We start from the raw sequence: 19,211 nt of genomic DNA on the forward strand, positions 1-19,211 counted from the left end.
GAAGACCACGAGCCACATTCTTGGGGGTCTCTATCTGGATTTGGGACAAACATAATAATGACAAAAGCAGCTGCTTACTGACGGATTCCTACTGTCACATTCCTATCAATTTATCTACAATACGCTCTGGGCTAGGTCTGAGGGAGGCTGTTTCTTTCTGATGCTTTACCTTTTTCAGATATTTTTTATCACTATTAATATCATAAGGCAGTCAAAGTTAAGGGATTTTACAGTGTGTTTTCATACAATTTATACATGAGGCTCTATAAGGTTAAAATGAGGTGAACAAATGTGATTGTATAAACACTGTATCCACTGAAATCCATATTCCATGCGAAAAATGAAGAGAATGTCTTTTACAATAAAAGTGCAAGAGAGCAAGAAGCACTCAATGGTGGTCATGTCACTTCAATATTGTTACACTCACTGGGTAAAATGGCTATGAAAAACATTAAAATGCACAACTTTGAGAATGAAACGAAATTTTCATGCAATAATATTTTTTAATTTACTGACAGTGGCTCATGTGTAATTGGTTTGTGTGAGAACTCACCTTTCCATCATCAGTAAATTTTATTTTTGTGTTGACTTTAAATTTCTTTTTCAGCACTTTTTTAGCACCTTTTATTTTTGATACTTTTTCAGGTTTCTTGGGTTCTAAGGGCGACTCTTCATCTTCACGCTATTGAAAATAAAATACACAAGATACATTTTAGTTAGATCAATCATAAATGTATAAGTGCTATTGCTAGCCACATACAGTACATTTTTCCAAAGACTGGGAGAGATCATTGTGGCCTTGAGAAATGGACATGCAGTGCAAGAGAATAATATATATTTTTTTGAAGAACAACAAGTACAACAGTTTAGTTACTAGATCAATCCATTAAACATACATAAATCTAAAATTAAAATTGATTTTTTAGTATCAACAAATCGATACAACACCTGACATGCATATTCTGTGGGATATTTAGTTCTTCTTTTAGATAATGTCCTCTCATTTGCACACCATCCAGTGAACTTCCTTTTTACAAAAAAGAAGAACACCTTCCATCGATTAGTAATGTGATGTTTCAAAAGATAGGTCTTACATGAGCCTTTTGATCTTAATATGAGGGAGATAAAAACAACCTGCAAATTATACTGGCTAGAACCACCTGGTGTACCTTTCCTGTTTTTATCATTCTAGCCATGGCTGAGGCACGTTCAGCATAAACCTGCCAAAATGCGGTGTGATGCCTTGGGAAACAATCTTGCCAGCACATGCCTCCTTTCAAATTGTAGTTGTTCATGCAAAAAGCTGTCAATAGAGAAAGCCCAAGGTTATTTCCAGATCTTAAAGTTGGGCCTGCTCTTCCTTCACCTATCCTCAATTCATGCAGCATGGCTCATCTTCACAGAAGTTCGAGTGAATATTTATTGTGTCTTTCAGATTTCCAAATTGCCGGATAAAGGCAGCATGCATGAAAAAGACTGCAACCCCCTACATTCTAACATCTATCTCATACATTTGGAATGTTGAGAGTTTTTCGATTATGACATTAAATAATTCACCAACCCAAATAATGAAGCACTTTATACTGTAGCAATTTTGTATAGGTGTAGGTATGTATATGACAAATAGCAAGAACCTAACTGTACAGCAAAACAGCACTGTACCCTGGGATACATCCTTCAGGCAGGCATGGGCAGAGGAGGCCTTTGGGTGGGCAATAGGTAGTCTTAGACGGGGGTAAACAACAGTATGGTTGCAAGAGTCAGAGGATTATAGGAAACCATATGTTACACTTGGAGTTCAGCACTACCTTCTCACAGACACCACACATTCCCATCACTTCCCCACCTACCCCAGACCAAGAAGCCTAAACTTCCCTTCTCCACTCACTACCAACCCTATCCCATCTCCCTCCATTTCTCACTACACAGTCATAACACCATGCTAGACCATATACAACACCTTATTTTCTCTTCACCACAAAACATTAAATACCACTACTATAACTATCCATCCCATGAGGGAAGCCAATATGCAGGCTAGGACAGGTGCAATTTGGAACTGGACTGGAATCCTTTAACTCCTTTCCACCTCCTCCTGCACAGGTCTTTGCTTGCCTCCTGGACAGCCTACCATCCATACACCAGACTGCACAAACAACCTATGAATTACCCTTCAAAATTCTAGAACACCCAGTGCATAGGATTTACAGGTGCCAAATACCAAACACCTTCAACCAGGAACTAAGGAGCTCTTTATGTTAAATTCCATACTCTAATAACTGATAAACAGGTTGTTAGATCTGACCTCCTTGGTGTGGTTTTCCTCCTAACCTACTGCCTTCTACCCTCCTGTTTTGCCGACTTTGTTTTTGCTGGGTTTAGGCCTGCAAATTTACCACTGCTAACCAGTGCTAAAGCACTTGTGCTCTCTCCTCAAAACATGACAGAATTGGCTTATACCCAACTGGCACATTTAATTTACTTGCCAATCCCTAGTAAAGTGGAACTACCTTTGCATAGGGCCTAAAATTAAATATTACCAGTGGGTCTGCAGCACTGCTTGTGCCTCCCACTTAAGTAGGGTTTAAACATGTCTCAGTTCTCTGCAATTTCAACCTCTGTGTGCAGTTTTAAACTATCATTTCAACCTGGCCAAATAAACTCACCCCTAGCCTAGGCCCTGACCAGCGCAGAAAGCAGCAGTGTACTGAAAAAGTTGGACATGTGCTTTTAACTTTTGCACATGTCCTAGTGGTGGAAAACTCTTAAATTAGTTTTTCACTACTGCAAGGCCTGCCTCTCCCACAGGATAACATTGGAGTTACCTTATTTCATTTCATTTAATGAGGGATAATTTCCAAATGGGAGCAGATAATTAATTCATGGTTGGTGTCTTTGAAACTGTAATGAAAAAAACTCTCATGGTGAACTCGGATATTAAATTAAAATTTTAAAAATGCTACTTTTAGAAAGTTTACATTTTCCTGTCTTAGCCATTTACCACCTGCAACCTGTCTCTGGGTCACATGAGTGGGTGTAGCAGGCAGCTGGGCTTTGTGTATTCCTGCTACACTGCCACACACAATAGACAGCTTAGTTGTGCCTGGATGTGCCATCACTGGCCGGATGGGAGCGAGGAGCTGGGCACAGCCCTACTTACACTTGAATAGGCTGTGTCCTGCCTTGACACAAAGGGCTGTATACCCTTGTAGTTAGCCGGGAACCAGGACAGGGAAGGCAGGATGCCTGAAGACTTCAAAGGGAAACCTCTAGAAGCTTCTCCCACTTCGAAGGAAGGCCTAGGTATAAATATTGGACACCCGACACTAACTCTTCAGTACAGTTCTGGACCTCTGGATACTCTGCCAGAAAGGACTGCTATGCCGCTGAATGGACTGCAATTCTGCTCGACTGCTGCCTTGCTGTGCTGAACTCTGCCCTCTTGCATGGGTGAAACAGACTGGACTTGCATCTATTAAACCCAGGACCCCAAACTGATTCCAAGGGCTTGTTGGCTGGCCTCCTGAATAGGGCCTCAAGGACAGAAGGCTCCAACAACCTCGAATTCAGCACCTGGATTCCACCATCTGTGAGTCCTATCCTGCCAAGTGCTGCCACCCCAGTCCGGGACCCTTGGAAGTGGGCCTAACTGTACTTTGCCAGCCCATCTGTGGATCTGGCAGAACCAACGCATCTCCACTGCTAAGTGACGCAACCCCAAGCAAAACTGATGCATCACATGTGTTGCGAGGATTAACCCAGCACTAAAACTCAGCATCGACCTCGCAGCCTGCATCACAACTGCTGTTGTGCGAAGCTTCAGCAACACAGGCCCTTGCATCACATCTCATCAATGGCAGCCTCAACAACAACACAGGTTCTTGAATTGAAGCCTCGCAGCTCTTCTGAATCAAAACATTGCCTCAACTGCACGATGCATTCTCGACTGCAGATTTCACATCACAAACCCTCATCAACAGGATCCTTGTTGATGATACAGGAAATCGCAGCGCCGCCACTCCTCAGCTGAGCGATGCATCATCGACGCGGGACCTTGCTAGGCTTAGCAGCCAGGATTTATGGTACTTTTGTTCAGTGGCCTACCTGGGTCCGTACAGCTGTGCTCCATCACGGTCAGCCTGAACTTATGACTTTGTCCCGGTCTGGCACAACCAGATATCCACAGTTGGCGTTTTGTGCTTTTTCATGTGACTTTCACTAAAATCTTTAAAATTACGGTATCATTTTGGTCTTGTTTTATGTATTAGAATGAAATCTATTTTTCTAAATTGGTGTGGATATACACTGGAAAACATAGCATCGGTGCTATGCTGTTGTCCAACCTTTAGAAAAGAACAGCATTCTTTTTCAAAGCCTTAATTTCTAAGCTTGGTATTGAGAAATTGTGCCAATGCTGTAGAATACAGTTTCCATAGCATAGGCATGGGACTGGCCTACAGTCTAGTATAATTTTGAAGGTGATCGCAGACAAAAGTGTCAGTTTTACAGCAAATGAACAATGAGTTATGTGCAATAAGCAATTACATGACTTCCTACCAAGTTTTTATATTCTTGTAGTTAGGGCCAGCAGCACTACTTATTCGATTGCAGGACCACATTAATAACGTTTTTATAGTAGTATGCGGTGGTATAGGTTTATTGTTTGATTAAAATCATTACAATCATTTCAAACAACATAATAAAATGGTCTCATGGACTACTGTGCATGTCTGATACAACATGCACCTGGGGATACATATAGTCAGGATAACCCCATTTATAGCTTTATAAAAATAAAAAATAAAAGTTAATTGAAATGATGAACATCTCACCAGCAGCCTGCTACATACTAATATGACAAAAATAATTTTTCATAAAGTCTAAACTAGCACTCAAAATTAGGTGTGTGCAAATCATTCTCAAAGCCTCTGCAAAAGCTGCTTAAGTGCTAGTGCTGAAGTTCTAAAGTGCTTAATAATAATTATCCATCCTTTAACTTCTGGTCTGTTTGACACTGGGCATGTGCAGGTCAATTCTAGCAAGAGTAAGTTATCATAGGAAATGGGGCAAATGCAGATCGTTTACATAACCCGTGCAAAAACTGTCAAAAAGCTTAATGTTAATACTCCATTTTACCTTCTAAACAATCATAATTTGACAATAGTAATGATCTGCTTATTCACAGGATCTGTGCAGAATTTACTAAAGTGCTTAACAATGATTCACCATCTTTTAACTTCTGATCAACTACTGGTTATTAGTAGGACATGGATAAAACAGTCATGTATTATATATTAGAGACTATTTAAAGTGGAAAAAACAACTTAAGATACGGTTGAAAATGTTCTTGCCAACTCGGTCAGGAATTTAACAATCTGACAAATAAGTTAAATTGACTTGCCAGATCAGCATAAAATAAGTGCTTAGCAACAGGTTCTTACTCCTGCCTTTAAAAACAAAAGTTTTAAAAACAATTCGGCAAGCACATTCCATGTCTGGGCAGATACATACTAAATGCAATAGAGTTTCATGTGGATAACAGCAGAGCCTACAGCAGCTAGTTTGCCATTCATATATTTATTTTGGAGTGCCGTCCTTAGGTGGATAACTATAAAGTCTTAGCTTCAAATATGCATCCCTCATGCATGATGGAAAAGAGACAGACTGCACACACAATAAAGTTATCGTAAGAGGTTGACTGCCCAAGCATGCGTTGATAGTGCACCTTTATCCACATTAAACTGAAGTTGTTTAGTTGCTTGGTTCAAAAGACGTTTAAGGCATGCTGTATTAACCTCTAGAGGCCTAGATAAATGTAAGTCAAAAGTTTGATAAGTCACTGATAAGTAGGCCCTCCATGCACCAGTATAAAAAAGAGTTGTTGATTTCCTGCCAGCATATATTTGCTAAGGAACCAGGCTCAGATAAAAACGGAGAATGCAAACATTCTAAAAACGCAGCCTGTCGCACTAGAGTCTGCCCTTGGAGGTTGAACTCTAACCAAATTGCTGCCTGACCAATACTCTTCAGAATCATGAAGACAGATTTTAGAGCCTTCATTTTCAACAGATCCAGTAATTTTGCATCTTTCTCACGGACAATAACTAAGCCATAAGCTAATGCTGGAATTCGTTTAGTAGTCAGAATCTTCACCAGAAGATCATAAGTGGGGCACATTAATTTGGCTCAAAGTGATTTGAAGGCAAAACTAGAAGAATCTGTTTTAGCTCTTATAGATCGAAATGTTCTCTAAAGCAGATTTTATTATTAAACAGGCATTCTGCAAGATACTTATAACTGTTGACCAGTTTAATTTGCTTTCCCCCTTGTTTCAAGCCATTAGAAGTTTTAATTCTCAATTTTTTAAATAGCAGATGTGCCTTTCAAGAAATGGTTGACATAATTAAACAATTTGATTGTTGAACTGCATCTGATGTATTCATTTTCAGGTTGATCATAAGCGCACAACCTCTTGTATACTTTAAGATACTTCTGTGGGCTTAAGACCATTTATTTGCTTGTTTCAGTGTCATTTAAAAATCTGTGCTTGCTAGTGGTCAGTCATACCTCTTTGTCCCTCTTTTTTCTCTTTGGGAGCAAGGACTAACTACTCTATAATAACACTTTCTCGTATTTATCTGTTCTTTGGGGGACTTTTTTTTCCTTGGTTTCCGGCTCGTGTTTGGCGAAGCTTGCCTTTTCATTTGCAGACCACACTGTTTCTGTAAACAGGGCTGTAAATCAGGCTGTTATCTTGCTCACATTTGATGACAGCCTGAGGTACTGCGCCCTTTCCCTGCTTCGTGCACAGTGTTACACTTCTCTAAAGTACAGGTAAGATTCCAAAAAAGTAGAAAGTGTTAAATTAAGCAATCAGTGAAAGTGTGCTGAAATAACACTCTTTATTGTCACTTTCGCATGAGACAAACCGGAAATCGAAATCTATGACTGACCGAACCAATATGGCGGCACGCTGCGTGACTCCGGTAACCCCGAGCCATTATGCGTGCGTCTGACAAAGTGACAACACTGTGCCTGTTTCCAAATATTAATTCACCATCTTGTGAGGCGCTGAGGCAAACGTTGTCGGCATCCACTGAAGTCATAAGTAACGGCAACTGCAAGCGGACATAATCTGATTAATTTAAATAAACAACATTGCTGCTAACAAGTTACATCCAATCACATAAGAATTTACTCGCAATATGCCGGCAATAATTGCTGTCAGTTATCTTTTTTTTTTCTGATCCGTTGCTCACTGTTTCGCATGGTCACACGATACAGCTCATTCCACTACACAGTTGATTACAGTGCCCAACTGTCTCACGATCTGCCAGAAGCAGTCTTACAAGTAGTGGGCTGTTAGAAATGGGGTTTTTGGTTGGCAGTCAGGTTACCCCCTGTCCAAGCAAAAGCCCTCACTCTAATCAGGGTAGCTTGGCACGAGCAGTCAGGCTTAACTTAGAAGGCAATGTGTAAAGTATTTGTGCAATAAATCATACAATACCACCATATAGCACCACAAAAATACACCACACAGTGTTTAGAAAAATATATAATATTTATCAGGATAATTGTAGGTCACAAAGGAATAAGGTTGCAATGGAAAATGGTAAAAATATCACGGAAAAGTGATATAAAGTGTCTTAAGTCTTTAGAATATAAACAAAGTCTCTTTCAAGCACAAGTACCTGGTTGGGAGTGGAAAAATCTCCTCAGAGGGCCACAAGAGAAGAAGAGGTGCGTGGAAAAAGGGTGTGTGCGTCGATTTCTTCCCCGCACACACGGACTTGCGTCGTTATTTTCCACGCGGGGAAGTCGGCGTCGTTTTCCGGCGCGCGGACAGTCTCTTTCTGTGGATCGCGGGGATTACCAGATGTCCCGGGTCTGTGCGTGGATTTTCCTGCTTGTTCTCCGGCTGCGCGTCGGTCTGCGGGGCTGCGCGTCGAAATTACGATCTCACGGCAGGCGTCGCGTCGATTTCTCCTCTAGACTTCGATCTGCGGGGCTGCGCGTTGAAATTACGATCTCACGGCAGGCGTCGCGTCGATTTCTCCTCTAGAGGTCGGGTGGCGTTGTCCTTGCGAGGCCGTGCGTCGGATCTTCGATCGTCCCAAGAGCGTCGCGTCAATCAGCATCGGAGTGCGGCGTTTTTCTCGCCGCGAAACAAGCTGTGCGTCGAAATTTTCGACGCACAGAGCGTCCAAGTAAAAGAGGGAAGTCTTTTTGGTCCTGAGACTTCAAGGAACAGGAGGCAAGCTCTATCCAAGCCCTTGGAGAGCCCCTTCACAGCCAGACAAGAGTTCAGCAAGGCAGCAGGGCAACAGCAAGGCAGCAGTCCTTTGTAGAAAGCAGACAGGTGAGTCCTTTGAGCAGTCAGGCAGTTCTTCTTGGCAGGATGTAGTTTCTGGTTCAGGTTTCTTCTCCAGCAAGTGTCTGATGAGGTAGGGCAGAGGCCCTGTTTGATACCCAAATGTGCCTTTGAAGTGGGGGAGACTTCAAAGAGTGGCTAAGAAGTGCACCAGGTCCCCTTTCAGTTCAATCCTGTCTGCCAGGGTCCCAGTAGGGGGTGTGGCAGTCCTTTGTGTGAGAGCAGGCCCTCCACCCTCCCAGCCCAGGAAGACCTATTCAAAATGCAGATGTATGCAAGTGAGGCTGAGTACCCTGTGTTTGGGGTGTGTCTGAGTGAATGCACAAGGAGCTGTCAACCAAGCCCAGCCAGACGTGGATTGTAAGGCACAGAAGGATTTAAGTGCAAAGAAATGCTCACTTTCTAAAAGTGGCATTTCTAGAATAGTAATATTAAATCCGACTTCACCAGTCAGTAGGACTTTGTATTACCATTCTGGCCATACTAAATATGACCTTCCTGCTCCTTTCAGATCAGCAGCTGCCACTTCAACAGTGTATGAGGGCAGCCCCAATGTTAGCCTATGAAGGGAGCAGGCCTCACAGTAGTGTGAAAACGAATTTAGGAGTTTTACACTACCAGGACATATAACTACACAGGTACACGTCCTGCCTTTTACCTACACAGCGCCCTGCCCTAGGGGTTACCTAGGGCACACATTAAGGGTGACTTATATGTAGAAAAAGGGGAGTTCTAGGCTTGGCAAGAACTTTTAAATGCCAAGTCGATGTGGCAGTGAAACTGCACACACAGGCCTTGCAATGGCAGGCCTGAGACAAGGAGAAGGGGCTACTTAAGTGGGTGGCACAACCAGTGCTGCTGGCCCACTAGTAGCATTTAATTTACCAGCCCTATGCACATAGAGTGCACCTTACTAGGGACTTAGAAGTAAATTAATAGTCCAATCAGGTATGATTCCAGGTTACCATGTTTTAGGGGAGAGAGCATATGCACTTTAGCCCTGGTTAGTAGAGGTGAAGTGCGCAGAGTCTATAAACCAGCAAAAACAGTGTCCAAAAAGTGGAGGGAGGCAGGCAAAAAGTTAGGGGTGACTACCCTAAGGCTGTCAGGTCTAACATGGGCCATCAATCCTTTTTAGGTCGAGTGTAAGACAGGTGCTGCGCTTCCCTGAATTCAAGATTGCTGGGTGCAGGACCTTATGTGGCGAAAAGAGGTTCCAAGGGACACCTAGTGACAGCCTGTGGTACTGCACCCTTGCCCTGCTTTGTGCAAATTTGAACAGTATTTTCTGGTTCTCCAGCGCTGCAAAGTCATGCAAATATCAATACTCCACTGCATACAAGAAAAGAAAGTAAAAAAAATAAAAATATATTTTTCAACGCCAAGAGTGCTAACTTTCACAAATGCGAGACTGATTTTATTGCAATGCTTGTTATATTAAGGTGCTTATATGTTATATGTCTCTTCAGCATGATCCAGTTGTAGTAACAAGACTGAGTTAGTGAACAACAGTTTGATACAGTGTGTGATGTTATAGTGAAGTGGAGTAAGAATGGGTAGTCATATTTAAATATAAATGTTGTAATTTGTTACCATTTTTGAAGATAGTTTTATCTCATGTCTTATTTATTTATATTTTTTACATTATATGTAATGTACTGTAATGTTTTTATTAACTAAGCAATACATTTATTTTGTTTGTTTGGATTAAAAGACGCTTTTGAAATGCTGCTCTGCACATAAGATTATTTTCTTAGTTCTATAGAGTCTCACTGTGCACAGAAATCACAGTTTGGAATTACGTTTCTACATTGAGTCTGTTAGAGAGTGGCAGAGGGTTGTGTAGGTGCTGTGTTTAGAACTGGTGTCTACCGAGTGTTTAATGCAATCTGCCCAGTTATTAAAAACTATTTTACTGCTCTGACCTTATGTCGTAAATGTTAAGGTCACTTGTAGATAGGTTCTGAAATTATTTGCATACAGATTGAGTGCTTTGCACATCATCAGTCTGAAATTTGGAGAGGGCAGAGTGACTTCTATGGAAAGCAAAGCTTATTAAACTTAAAATAAAGATAATCGCACATGCATTTAGCAATTAACTACATGAAATAAACAGTCATTCTTCTGAAGCAGTACTTCTAAGTCTGGCTGATTCTCCCAGCGACTTCGATCCGTGGGCTCCTCGGTACTTTGTAATGATGATGCTAGAGTTTGCTTTAATCACTTCAATCACCAGAGATGAGAGTTGCCCTTCTCTTCCGGCACAATTCAGAAAACCTTTTCTACAAAGACTCTCTTATTCCAGACGCAGATGTGACCTGCTCGTGAATTTCCAGGTGAAAGACATGCGAGTCACAAAACAGTTTTCCGGAGAGTAAATAAGATCGTACTCCTGGAAATGCGCAGGTAAAACAAACAGAGGGTTGCTTCAAGACACAACTACTCTCAGAAAAAGCTTCTAAGTGTGCCAACAGATTTTGTTATTCAGCTTGGATATTTGGCTTTACACCTAACAGCTAACATTGGCCAACACCTATGTATGTGTCACTCATTAAAAGTTACATCCAGTCTTACAGGGTGGGTACACATACATTTACAACAGATCGGCAATGTAATGTGAGGGAATCTCTACTCAAACAAACATTAATCTGCATTCAAAAATGTGCAGCAGGTCTGGCATCTTCATTTACAGCGTGTTTGGCCCCGTAAAGTCTTGTCCAAGTGGTGAAGCAACCCACAAAGTAATGCGCACATAAAAAAGTACTTATATTTTTGTGATGATATAAGACTTCATAAATGATATTTGAGGATATTTCAATAGTTACTAAAGCAGAAATGTGTACAGTTATAAAAAGAGTTTAATATTATAATCTCTGTTCTCTGTCTTATTTCCTATCAAAATGATGATTTTTTAAATCAGTAGTTCATGCAACTGAATAGGCTGCTCATTTCGCTCACACTGATTGTTTGCTTAAAGTTAAATAACTATATACTTTATTTATAAATACACTCCTAAATCGCTGGTCCTCTTTTCCCTCCATCTGGCCTGGGCATGTCGGGCAGCTGAAGTAGTCTGTTTCCCAGCGCAGTCCCGCTGCAGCAGCTCTGGGTGAACATAGGACGGACGCCTCTGGAGCAACCATGGGCTGCAGCACTCACTGATCATACTGGATTTGCTTCTTAATAACAAGACCAAAGCGCGCCAGCATGGAGGGATGTGACAGCATTGTATCTCTAGCACTACTGAAGCTGGGGAGAGGCATGGTGGGAATGGGCCCGCAAGGGAAACATCACAGTGTGCCCACTGTCTAACTGGACAGCAGACAAGATAAAACTAAAAAGTGACACAGGCTTAACTGGGCAGGCCATTATTTATTTTCACAATAAGTGTGCCTGGCCTACTGCCTTTATTGTAACTTATCAGGACTATTTAGCATTAGCTTGTCACCACTGCCACCGACAAAGCAAGCATCAGATAAACAGTAATACAATTACAAATGTGTACAAAATTACAGCTGCCAAAACAATACAAAATCCCTCCTAAAAGAGATTAATATGGATTTCGTAGTGCGCTCCTTCTATCCCCAGGGTTTGTTGGCATGGGTCATCAGTTCCAAAACCCTTGCCTACTACTCTATCTGTGAGATTCTGTGTAACATAATACATGCCTACAGGTTTTTATCACGGTGTATTAGCTATCCAACCTTCTTGCCTTTAAAACATGCTCATCACAATTAGCATTCCAGGCTTTCTGGCTTTGTCATAACATTTCATAATAAACTGATCAAACCTGGAATCTGGCATAACTTTTCCCAATGAAACAATAAGGCCAATTAGCCTTCTTCATTGGCTTGACATCATGCATATGGTTATAAAGTTGCAAATATGTAGAAATATAGCTTGCAAAACAACGTATAGCTTCTCTCACAAGGGCCTCGCAAGAATCATCACAGTGAACCACCCTCAGTTATGTAAGAGTGAGTGGCCAATGCCAAACCTCAGCATACTGACAATCTGTGAGACTACATGTAACAAAATACCAGTCTCGAGCCTGTATCTCAGTGTGTGAACAACCCACTGGTAAATGCCTACTGGCTGCAACAAACCCTTTTCATGATAAATGGGCCAGGCCTCCTTTCTTTGTCATAACTTCTCATAATAAGCAAATCAGACCTGTGACATCTGAAGTAACTATTCCCAGTCACCCATCAGGTCTATAGATTGTCTTAACTAACTCAGCCCGTCAGTTTTGAGCATAGCTTTTCCCACAAACCAACAGTCATAAAATTACAAATAAATATAAAATTACCATTTGCAAAGCAAACTACTCTCTTTCCTAAGAGGGACTAACAATTATTCTCACAGAGCAAGTCTTCTATATTACTTGTCTATCACCAGGAGTGACCGGCCCCAAAACCACTGTCTACAACAGTAACTTGTGAGATTCTGAGTAACAAAATCCTTCTCTGTAGGCTTTTATCAGAGAAAAAAAATATATTTTTTTAATGGACTAATGTTAAAATATTATTTTACAATAAATACATCATATCTACTGCCTTTATTGTAACATTTCACAATAAACAGATCAGGCCTTTAGCCATGATCATTGGCTTGCCAATGTAACAAATTCAAACAAAAGCAATGTTTTCAGTTGAAGCACAGAAATTTGGCCTACTGAGTCAATCCTGCACTCAGAGAAACCAGCATGTGGGTGGAACCAAAGCCTCTCTCTCAGTAGTACAGTTAGAGATATTTTTCTTAATCATGTAGGGTAGTATGGCGACATCAGTGTTAAGTCCAACGTAAAAGGCAGAACTCAATGCAGATCCCAGTTATGAGATAATGATAAGAATTACTGGTCATATTTTGCACTGGGATCACTCATGATTTGTTTCTGTGAAATCCAGCATCCATCCTGAAAAAAAAAATGGCGCCAAAGCAAAAGTTTTACATCTAGGAGCATTCATCTCCATCACAGCGCACGGCATGGCTTCCGCTTATGCTTATTATGTATCTTTTTCTCATAATTTGGGCTCCAGTCTGACATGCACCAATTGAGAGACACCAAAAATAGTATAATCTGAAGCAGAGCGCAAAGCTTGCCCTTCAAAGATCCAATACTTAGTAAGAAGTAAATTAAAATAGACTCGTTGGGGCAACTGTTGAAAGGCACATTTATTTCACAGAATTCTAACACACTGCTCTTTGTGTTTTCGTAATATGATCTTTCATAAGATGCAATATTACAGTCAAAAGATTAAGAAAATGGTTAGATATTAACTTTGGGCTGTTTTTTCAATGAAATGTCATGTTTGCAAACTGGGTACTCCTGACAGACTTACAAGTAACTGATGTTTGCAGTCCATTTCCCCCGCAAATTAAATTTGTTTCACCTAAACTACAACATCAGCAGTTCCATTATCCAATGAGCAGCTGTCAAGCAAAGCTTCGTTCTTTGATTTGCGGTTGTAGAAGCCAGGCCTCCAATCAAAACACAGTGTTGTGTCAGAAGAGGCTTTGACATACCTGCCGAGTATGAAGTGCAAGCCCAAATGAAAGGCGACAGAAAGGTGTTTTCGCACCAGAACCTTTTCAGCTGCATTTCATGAAAAGACAGACAACAACCAACACCGGGGAAGACTAGGCTTCCTCCAGGAGGGAGAACGGCTTGTAGGGAAAGGAAGACCCTACGACAGATTGCCAATTTGGAAATTTCATCACAGAATGAGGTCTATCACACTGTATGAGGGTGAAGGTCATCTGCGTGACCTTTTTACTTGTAGTATCATTACTGTTATTATGTATGTATGTATGTATATAAATGTATGTATAAATGGCAAAAGACTTTGTCACGATCTAGCTCGGCGTAGATAGCACTGTGCTGATCTAATGCTTAAAAACTTTGCTAGATAAACAGACATTTGAGGTGAGCAAATCTAGAGTGTCGCTGGTGTTGCAGAGTGCTTCTTACTAGAGCTGCTCTCCACCTAAACTTGGGAACTACCCAGAGTTCTCTATTCTTTTTTGTATATATGTATATATATACACACATACATACACACACACACTTTTTTTGCATTGATTACTTATTCCTCATTAGTCTGAGTTCCATGATTTAAATCACCCTGGTGTTCATCTTTATAATATGTGGGGACTTTCTTATATTTTCGTGTTTTTTTATGCTTCTATGCTTCACTGTACTTTTATTTCTTATTGAGAAGCTCAACATTAAAGTCCGTAGTGAAAGGCAGACATGCCATGAAGCATCTTTGTAAACGTTGGGATCTGCTTCCGAACAACTGCTTGAGAAATGGAAGTGGGTAAAAACAATGAGGCAGGAACCCTCTAATCCTTTTGACCAGGGTAGTAAATGAAAGTAAATTATTGGTCAATACAAGGGGGAAATAACCTAGACTTCCACAGTAATCCAATGACTAAATAAATCTAATCAAAGGTGGGCCATCATCAGGACTGGGAAAATTCAGGTCGGTAGCACCTACGGATAGTATAATTATCTGAATTACTAAAGGCCTATTTGATCGGTGTCCATGATTTATGGTTAAAGAAGGGGTTAGGAACTCACCTAAGATCCAGTGTAGAATTACGATCTTGTGGTCTGGGACATCTTCCTGATGGGAAAATGACATACAGTATGGTATTCTGTTTATGCATTAGATTTTTTCTGAAATTGGGTCGAAACGTCGACATATCTTTAAGTGTGGAATATAAAACTGTAAAGAAATCTGATGTGACTTCAGGGCTTCCCGTACTGATGGAGCTGCAAGAAGTCCATATTATTCTTAAACCACCTGTTGTACATATTGTATATATCACCCTCACTTCCCTGCACAATATTCACTTTCACTGTTTTTAATAGGAGCACCTATTCAGACAAGTATAACCTTGTGTCTACAATAATATGTCAAAAAGATGCATAATGCAATACATCACTATAGATGTTACATTGTTTGTACACTTAGATTTATTTAGTCGTTGGATTACCGCAGAAGTCTAGGTTACTTCTCCCTTGTATTGACCAATAATTTACTTTCATTGAGAAATGGAAGAAGCAGCTTTGGTTAATTCCATCCTGCAGGTCTAAAGGGCTTAGAAATGTTCCTTAAAATGTCTAGAGTTCGTCAAACTATGCCCCAGTGATGGCTTAAGTGTATCCTAGTTCCCACTTCTAGAGTACCATGGCTGCATCCACAAGGGAACTCTCCCTGTTTGCTCAGGACTCCTAATCCTACCACTGTTGACACCTCCTTTGCCACCCCAGCTGCCAAAGACCTAGTGCCAGCCTCTATATATTCTGATGTTCACATATTCTCTCCCATTCTAATCACAGCTAGCACGAACTTGGCTGATTTGTGGGACTACTCTTAAGAGAGATCGTGGGTTGAAGGCGTTTGAAGTTAGAATTACTTGGCAACAGATCTGATGAATCCTTGGGGCTCTTAAGTAGGAATGGGTTAATTCTTAAAGCTTAGTGATGGGATGCAAATCCTGAAATAATTCCATCCATTTTTTTTTGTTGCAGGTTTATATAGTGCAAACTCGACCTAAAGGTACTGGAGCGCGTTACATGAGTACCAGTTACACCACCCAAGGACACATTAATTTTTTGTAGCACAGAGAGATTAAATGATTTGCATAGAATCAAAGGATGTTGAGACAATGGTGAGACTCAAACCTGGTTCCCCAGCTCCAAAGTAGGCAGTTCTGGGCGTTGCGCCACATCCTGTCCCATTCTTGCGGATTTCATCAGGCTACCGTAGATTAAAAGAAGCACTGGCAAAGCCAATGCATATCGCTTTCACAGAATTCATTTTCATTTATTTTTTGCAAACATATGCAATATGAAAAAATGGCAAAATATCCAAAAATTAATATAAAAAACGTAAATAAAGTAGTTCAGCAGCACAGATACTGACATGCACTCCATTTCAGGAGGCTGTACAGATGTGATCAGGCAAAATGCTGTCACCCGCACTGAAAGGCTGTCAGTAGATGAAATGGGCTCACCTACTACCCCATGCTGCATGTTGTGGTACGTGGAAGGAAAATGTGAATGACACAGACAAAGGAGGTCTGACATAAAGCCCCTTGTAAAGAGAAATGTATGTATTTTTATTATGTTTTGTTTGGAAAAGATGATTTTGACTACACAGCTGCTAGCCATCTTTAGGCCAGACTTAAAAATGGAATGCAGAAAAAATGCAAATCAGCTCACGGAGTTATCAGTCTTTGCACTGAGAAATGTGTTTGCTCACTGTGAGAACCGAGAATTACATGTGTGAACCAGCATGGCAGATGCCAGGTAATATAATTGTTGTGACGGTAATTGCATGTAGGTAATTACATTGCCTGGCATAAGGACACAAAGAATAAAAATAATCAGCCATGAAGTAATTCCCTTTTTCAACCAATCAACACATGGTCCTCTTAGGGACTTGGGCAGGATCTTCTTCAAATATGGATTTGTCCAGACCATAATATTCAAATGCCATCAGAGTGAAAACTTCTACCCACTTCTGTTATCTTCTAGTAGGATTTCTGTAAGGGTGAGAATACCATCTCTCTCGTACTTAGCTAATTCAAGTGCACATTATTAGAACATGCCTGCAATAACTAATGACTATAATAGTTGGGCAGCAGACCAAACTATAGATTTTGTGTAAGAGACAAAATGGTCTAATTCAAAGTCTAAAGAATTCCTTCTGGTGTGCTGTGTAAATGCATCGCTGAATGTACCACTGTGATATGGTTAAAAAAGGTTATTAGGCAGCCGATCACCAGTGTGGGCAAAGCTATGAATGGAACTAGGCTTTTTTTTTTTCTGATCATCCACAGTGGTTCCCAACCTGGGGTCCGCAAAGCCTCCTCAGGGGGTCTGCACTGCTTAGAAAATTAAATAATATGAACAGATTAGGTCCCCAGCTTTCAGTAAAGACCCAGATTCCAATAATGATTCCGTGGGGTCCCTGGGTTCCAGTAATGATAAAGTGGGGATCCACAAAGTCAAAAGGTTAGAACCACTGTCCTAAAAGATAAATAAGGCGCTACAGCAGTCAATGGCAGATCAGAGGGACGGTTGATACATTTGGCATGCAGTGACAATGGCGTACTTTCCTGTGCAGCAAGTAGTACGAAATGGGTCTCCACTATTACCCTGCTATGTTTCTCTCCTCCATGCCATTGTGTGTTTGTGGTGTGCCTGTGAGATGACAGAACAGAAAATGTGATTTGGTAACTCAACGGGTCGTTGTCACCGCTAAGCAGTCTACTGAGAAGTCTAGTTACGGGGAGCTAACAACTCAAATGTAGAAAAGGCTCCCTTAGCAACATGGTATCTAAAACTGCTACATTTTCAGGAGGATTATATCGTTTAGTTTCGGCTGTCTGGTGGTCCAGTTCCCAGTCACCTGAAGATACTTTTCGACAGACAGTACCCTGCTGCTTAGGCCTCCAATATTCCACACTATTTCCTATTGCATCTTCTGTTGTGCTGAACTTTTCTTTTATGCTGGCATGCAAGGTGAACAGGGTTCTCTGACACTCATCGAGTGAATAACAAGACACCTCTCCATGACCTCTTTTAATTGCTGTGTTATGGGAGCAAAGAAGTCTTCCTCAGACTTTGCTGTCTTTCACTCTGATATCGCAATACACTGGAGGGCAGCCACTGACTGCAGCATACGCTAGTCAAATGGCTCATTTCATTGGACGAACGCAGACAACCTACATCAGGGTCGCCATTACGATGAAGGGCCCTTGACAACCTGATCAGATCAAGCCCTGCCAGGAGAAATTTTGTAGAGACTGGGATCTTTCAACTTTGTTAACATCTCATTTCACCAGCTCGTTTCATCACCCAGGAATGTTACTTACACTCCCCCTCCCCTACTAGTGTTCCCATAGAATCGGGTGCCCCCACCAAAGTGACTAACCAACTTTCACTCAGGGGAACAGCCACATAGACCTTTACCGACATAGCTGCTGCAGGTTCTCGTGCGTTCAGCGCTCCCCATCACCAGGTCAGAATAGATGTGTCATAACCAGAATTTGGTTAATTGTCCCTACATGGCCTGGGGCAACATTTTAGAGCCCATATGGCCACCCAAATGCACCGCATCATTGCAGGAGCAAGGGGAAAAAACGTGGGCCGAGCTCAGAAGCTCGTAGAGTGGCCATCTTGTGCCCTGCAGGGCCTCTCTCTCACCTGATCTTGTTTGAAGGGCTACACTAGCCAGCCAAAAAAACAGACCTTCATCATCCACATAACATCCTTCCAATTCTATTTGAATTGTTGTTCACCTTTGGTCCAGTCCTGACAACCTACAAGGGCGTCTAATCTATGGCCTGGGTCAGTAACAGGAAGGAGGAAGGAGGAAGGAGAAAGGAGGGCGCCCCGTAGCGTGACCTCCTCAATAGCACAGAAATTTAACAAAAACGTTACTACACGAAGATGTGGTGTATTGGAGGGAATTTGATTTCTCCTTGGCAGAACTCGTTTAATGGAACTATCTTGACAATCTTCAATACCGAGTTTTCGATACAAAGTTGTTGATTTTCTCTTTGGGTTTCTAGAAAATGCAACACATTCTTTCTCACTGTATGTCAGTGTTGTGTGCCTTGCTCGTCCTGATCGTGACTTCCTTTCTTCGCTCTTACTCGCCTTAGGGTTGCTCGGCAGGATTCTGCTTTAATAGGCTACGCTTGGTTTGGGCAACATCCAAAATAAAATTGTTATTTAACTTCATTACCGCTCGGCCTGTGTATCACTACGGGAAACGTGGAAGTTTAAGTTTCAATGTCTGAAATGTTGTAAAACGTTTCT

At 41.3% G+C, this 19,211-nt stretch overlaps 1 protein-coding gene across 1 annotated transcript in view; it reads right to left on the reverse strand.

The window, feature by feature from the left end:
• The window catches only part of DDX10 (DEAD-box helicase 10), a 794,248-nt gene that overhangs the window by 332,495 nt on the left and 442,542 nt on the right, over positions 1 to 19,211 (reverse strand). The window contains exon 14 of the mRNA XM_069202312.1: positions 554 to 682. Coding sequence (XP_069058413.1) covers positions 554 to 682 — 129 coding nt within the window. The remainder of the gene's footprint in view (positions 1 to 553; positions 683 to 19,211) is intronic.

This window comes from Pleurodeles waltl, chromosome 8 (assembly GCF_031143425.1).
Source record: "Pleurodeles waltl isolate 20211129_DDA chromosome 8, aPleWal1.hap1.20221129, whole genome shotgun sequence".
NCBI lineage: Eukaryota > Metazoa > Chordata > Amphibia > Caudata > Salamandridae > Pleurodeles > Pleurodeles waltl.